Genomic DNA, 6,072 nt, shown 5'->3' with positions numbered 1-6,072 from the left:
CCCAGTGCTGTTCCCATCGCCCAATTCCCCAATAAAAAAAAAATAAATAAAAAAAGGAAGATTAAGCAAGAGTGTAGATATAAACTGTGAATCATAAAAAATGCTGGTAGTTGCTGTTATAAAATGTTCTTAGGTCTGAAAGTCCACACATATCATGTGACAAAAAGATTTTAAAGTACCACGTGACACTGACAGTCAGAAAACGTTGAATCTCCAAATATGTATATACAAATATGTATATACCGCAACAAATTGAAATAATAAAGTATAATGGTTTTGTTTGCTTGTTTGTTTTGCTGCTTTTACACAGAGCTAAAATCAGCCATAAAAAGAAAGAGTCTAGGATGCCAAGATAATTCAGTGGGGAAAGAATAGTCTTTTGAACAAATGGATCTGGAACAACAGCTGGATACCCACATGCACAAGAATGAAGTTGGACTTCTCACCATATACAAAAAATAACTCAAAATGGGTCAAAGACCTATATGTTGGAACTAAATATAAAATTTTTAGAAGACAGCAGGAGTAAATCTTCATGATGTTGGATTAAGCAGCGGTTTTATAGCTATGACACCAAAGAGCAAGCAATAAAAGAAAAAAACAGATACACTGGATTTTACCAAAATTGAAAACTTTTGTCTTTCAAAGGACACTATCAAGAAAGAAAAAAGAAAACACACTGAATGGGAGAAAATATTTGCAAATCATAAATCTGATATGGACTTGTTTCCAGAATATATAAAGAACTCTTACAATTCAACAATAAAAAGACATCCCAATTTAAAAATGGGCAGGGCATTTGAATGGACATTTTCCCAAAGATAACACATGAATGACTAATAAAGAAACAGAAAAAATACTCAATATCATGAGTCATTAGGGAAATTCAAATCAAAACCACAATGAGATACCATTTCACACCTATTAGGATGGCTATAATAAAAAAGATAAGTATTGGCAACAATATAGAGAAACTGAATGAAGCCCTCATACACTACGGGAGTGTAAAATGGTATAGCTGCTTTGGAAAACATCCTGGTGCTCCAAATGTTAAACAAAGTTACCATATGACCCAGCAATTCCAGCCTTAGAGTAATAAAAATGTCTGCACAAAAACTAGTATAGAATGTTTATAGCAGCATTATTCATATAGCCTAAAAGGGGAAAGAACCCAAATATCTACCACCTGATGAATGGATAAATAAAATGTAGCATAGTCAGATAACAGAATATTACCTGACAATGAAAACAGATGAAATACTGGTACATTCTATAACATAGATGAACGTTGAGAATATAAAGTGAAAAAAGTCAGCCACAAAAGAACACACACTGTGTGATTCTATTTATATGAAATGCCCAGACTAGGCATATCTACAGAAAAGGAAGTAGAGTAGTGGTTGCCAGGGGCTAAAGGAAGAGAGGGTAGTGAGTAAGGTATAGGGCTTCTTTCGGGTATGATGAAAATGTTCTAAAATTGATTAGGTGCACAGCTCTGTGACTATACTAGAAGTCACTGAATTGTACACTTCAAGTGGGTAGATTGTATGGTATGTGAATTTTATCTTTAAAAAAGCGTTCTTAAAAAAATAATCTCATGAGCTGAAAAAATAAGACAGATGGTAATAAGAATTTAAATATAGCTCGTGGAAAAAAACTATTACAATTTTGCTTTGATTTTTAAGTGAACACAACTCACTGTCTGCCATTAAGTAAATCAAATTACTAATCTGCATGGGAAAGAGACTGGCCAGGAAAAAATGACTGTGCCCTGGAAGAACTCAGATTCCCTCAAAAAAGGACTAAAAAATTCTCAGCAACTGACTCAGATTTAAGGAACCTACTGCTAGCTGAACCAATTCATGCCTGCTAGAAAAGGGCAGTATTTAAAAAGTGGGCCTTCAAAAGTCATTTCCGCAGTAAATACAAGAATATCTGCAGTCACAACTCCTACCAAAATGCCAAAAACTTACCTGTGAGCTTTCAGTATCCTCTGGGCAATGGCGTCGCCTATCTTATTGAACACAACCTTGTCATCAGAGCAGCTTATAAAAAACTGGTTCTATGAGAAATAAATGGGATAATCGCATAAGTCTATCTTACCTTAGCAGTATGCAAACAAGGAAAAATGTGGCATATAAGAAAATCTACTTTGATATTTTTAAAAGGTGTTTCACACAGCAGACATGTCCTGAACCCCGAAATCACCTTAGGAAAGTAAATGACACTGAGAATAAAAGAAGCCTCATCTCGCTCTGGATCTCATGAATCTTAGTGAAGGGCAAGGCTAAGCCATTATTTCATCATGCAAGTTCCTTGTAGATTACATTCTTAGAATGATAGGAACATTCCCAATTTAATCAATAGGAAAATCAATTTTTTTCAGATCCACACATTGTGTAAATGCTTATGATTAAAAATTCTACATTGGCAAACATTGTATCTCATGCTAAGTTCACTTGTTTAACAGTGTAGATAGCAGAATCCTGGTTTAATTTTCTCCACCCTTTCTCCATCGTTGGCTAGTGTCTGCTTTGGCCTTATCTCAGTTGTTTGGGTCTCCTATTATTCCTGAATTTCCATTTTAAGTAGCTTCAAATCTATTGTGTATGAGATATATATATATATATATATATATATATATATATATATATATATATATATATATATATATATATATAAAATGGAAAGAGAAATACTTCATTTCTTTTTTAAGTGCTCCCACTATTCATGCATCTATAAAACATTCTTTAACACTGCTACTAAAAATCAAGGATACAACATTATTATCATAATGGTATAAAAGATTTAGCTGCTGCATAAAGAAATGTTAACAATTAGATACAAATATTATCCCTATTGCATGTTCTAGTTGTACACATTGTTATAATACACCTATAATTTATAAGTATATACACCACAAAGTAACCTTTGCTAATCACCTTAAAGAGATATATAAGCAAAAGTTAATATATGATTATCATCCCTTTGCAACATTATCATGTTTATTACTATATACATTTTTACACTTAAGTGCCTACATCTGTAAGCTGCTTTCAGAAGACAAACTTACAATAAGACATTGGGTTGAAACTCTTTTGAGAATGTATTTCAACCAAACAATCCAAACCTCAGTGGCAACCAAACCATGTTTGTTTTTCTGAATTCATATAACAAAGAAGTTGAACAATCCTCGGCAGCTGTAACACACACTGGCCACATGTCATGTCCTTGACTTCTTTTTTGGGGGGAAGAAGAGTGAATGCTGACCACTTAACTCACCAGCGGTAATAGCCATGTCTTCAGGTTACTGTCCACAGGCATGTGTATTGACATGGCATTAGGGACCTCATTTACTACTGGGGTAGCATTAATAACAAAAGCTGTCTATCAAAAAGAGATAAAGCAAAGGGATTCTGGGTCATAGGTGAGCCAATTGTTAACATCTCACATTATTATGGCATAGTTATTGAAAATAATAATGCGAATCATATCAGTATTACTAAACTCTGGACTTCATTCAGCGTTCACTAATTTTTCCACTAATGTCCTTTGTCTGTTGCATGAGCCCATCCAGTATATCACACTGCATTTAGCCTACTCGTATTTTTAATTGGACTTCTCTTTCTCCAAGCCTGTGAAATAAATAAGGCTCCAATTCTTTCCTACTAGCCTGTAATGAGTTGTCACTGTGGGGAAAGGGAGAGGGCCAGGACTCAAGGGGAAGGAAAACAGGGCTAGAATGATTTTCTCCGGCCACTCCATCTTCCTCCACATATTTAAAAAAATTCAATGGAAAAGACTGAAATAAATAAGGGAGATGTGTTCTGATTTATTTTTGCATTGTCATGACTTTTATTTTTTCAGGATTTTCCAAGTGCTTTGAGGTAGCTTAGATCTACCCTTTAATGCAATTAAGGTTCCCAAAGTAAATCCAGTGTCGCTAGATTTTCTCCTATTCTCTGAACACAAACTCCAGGGTCTGTAACAAAGCTTTAAAATGAATAATCATTCATACAGAATTGAAGAAGGTGGTACCTGCCCTCAATATTCTTAAATCTTCTTTTTCCACATTCCTTTCCCCACACTCTCCCTACTCCGACATCCCCAAATTGGCGTCCAGTGGTCTCTATTTTAGCATCTTACCTCTGTGTGTGCTCCACTGAAGCAGCCCACGCCTCACACACCCTTCAGCTCAGGCCAAGCCTAAACTTACACATCCATGTCGGGGTATTCTGGCTAACAGTATGACAATGAGTTGATACATCTTAATAAAGATTTGGGGAGACTCCTATTAGAGTCCCGAGTTGATGACAATGCCACGTAAATGTCAGGTATGCTGGGGAAGTCAAAATTCAGGTGACCCAAGGCCTCTTCAGATCTCAACATACACTTACTAATACAGGAGGTCCTGAGTTTAGGGACCTTGCAGTCTCTGTATGGCATTTATGGGAAGGCAGGCTGTCATATGAATTTATACAAACAAGACTTACTTCTATATAGATAAAGTGCTTGCTGTTCTCTATCACATTGACGTAAGCGGTGTGGATGGACTCTTCATAGTACTTTATACCAGCAGACCAATCAGCAGCAGAGCGGAGCAACTACAAGACAGCAACCAGACATGAGCAAACAGAAGACACCAGATGTATTAATGCAATGAAGTCAATGCTTTTTTTCTTTAATACAACTGAATGATTACAGTGGCTTGAGTGTCATGGTTGGTTGGGGAACTGGTCCTTGGACATACTCCATAACAAAGGGGCCCAGCTGGAAATCAAGTCCTGAATATGGAATCTTCCACCCAGGATAATTTTCATTCATGAGGTGTTTCTATCAAGAGTATTTCAGGAGTACCTCTTCTGGTGGCTATGAGTAGGGTGATCATCTGTACTCTTTTTCCTTGATAGTTCCACAATTACACCAGGATGACTGTTGCTCTGGTGTGTGTATTAATAGTACCACTGTTACTCCCAAAAGTGTCCTGGTGTGAACCATGTGATATGGCCACTCTAGCTCTGACTTGATAATGTGATTAATTCTTTTCCTCCAAATAGATATTGTTCAGACTAATACATTCTAAAAGACAAATAGATTCAGTTAGTCATCTAAGCTTGCTTCTGCCTTTAATTGGCTGTCTGATCCTTGGCGTCACTTCATCTCTCACCTTTCTCACTCATACTGCCTCCCTCATTTCAGACACTCACCTGCTCCTACCTGATTACAGTAAGAGCTTCCGACTCAGACACCTGAGTATATGTTAAATACATGGACAGACGCAGAGTGGGATGGCCTAGGTCCATAGCTTAGCTGAACCACTTAGAGGCTTTGATCCTGGTCGGCTCTCTTAACCTCTTTGTGCCTCAGATTTCTGCTCTATAACATGGAGTATCTACTCTATAGGGTTGTAGAAGAATAAATAGACTCCTGTGGAGTGTGCAGAAGGAGGCCCAGCATCTAGTAGGTGCTGTGTGTTTGCTGTTATTAACAAGTATAATAGAGGATGGTTTGAGCGGCGGCAGATCATGTCAGTGACACTGCTGAGAGGACTGACTGTGTGTGGGAGAGTGGGCCAGATGACATGGGAGGCTTTTTTAACACTAAGAAACCATTGGATGTCACTTTTTTCAGCACTCTAACTAGTAGTGCAGTACAATGTTGGGGATATGGTAGGTGCTCAATAAATACTTAAGGACTCTCCTTAAGGAACAGCAGAACATCACATTAGAATCTAAAATAGATTTGTTATTTCTGACTTGAAATTAATGTTAAAGCTGTTCTTCATGAAGTCAACAAAAATTGAAAATAAAAGAATGGCCCATTCATATTAGGAATATAAAAAGTGATCCAATACAGAATCAGTTTTACATCTGTTTTATATAAAAGATCAGGTATAATTCTTGCTCTAATCCATAACTTCAAAAAGTTGTATCTATAAGACTACTGAAATTCAAACCTAATACTTACTAAAATTGATTGTCATCTTCAAAATGTTATTTCTTTCTTCAATGAGGTATTTATTACAAAATAGCTCCCCTCAAAGCATTTTATTTAATTTTGTCAGGTGAACAT

The 6,072-nt window shown here is 36.4% G+C and overlaps 1 protein-coding gene across 1 annotated transcript in view; it reads right to left on the bottom strand.

Annotated features, from left to right (window-relative positions):
• The window catches only part of PLD1 (phospholipase D1), a 149,757-nt gene that overhangs the window by 44,431 nt on the left and 99,254 nt on the right, over positions 1 to 6,072 (bottom strand). Inside the window, exons 18-19 of the mRNA XM_019624322.1 lie at positions 4,494 to 4,604; positions 1,974 to 2,062 (exon numbers count right to left, since the gene is read on the bottom strand). Of these exons, the coding sequence (XP_019479867.1) occupies positions 1,974 to 2,062; positions 4,494 to 4,604 (200 nt within the window). The remainder of the gene's footprint in view (positions 1 to 1,973; positions 2,063 to 4,493; positions 4,605 to 6,072) is intronic.

Source organism: Hipposideros armiger, unplaced genomic scaffold, assembly GCF_001890085.2.
Source record: "Hipposideros armiger isolate ML-2016 unplaced genomic scaffold, ASM189008v1 scaffold_584, whole genome shotgun sequence".
NCBI classification, from domain to species: domain Eukaryota; kingdom Metazoa; phylum Chordata; class Mammalia; order Chiroptera; family Hipposideridae; genus Hipposideros; species Hipposideros armiger.
Note: the sequence above shows the minus strand (reverse complement) of the source record. Positions and strands in the feature narration are given on the sequence as shown.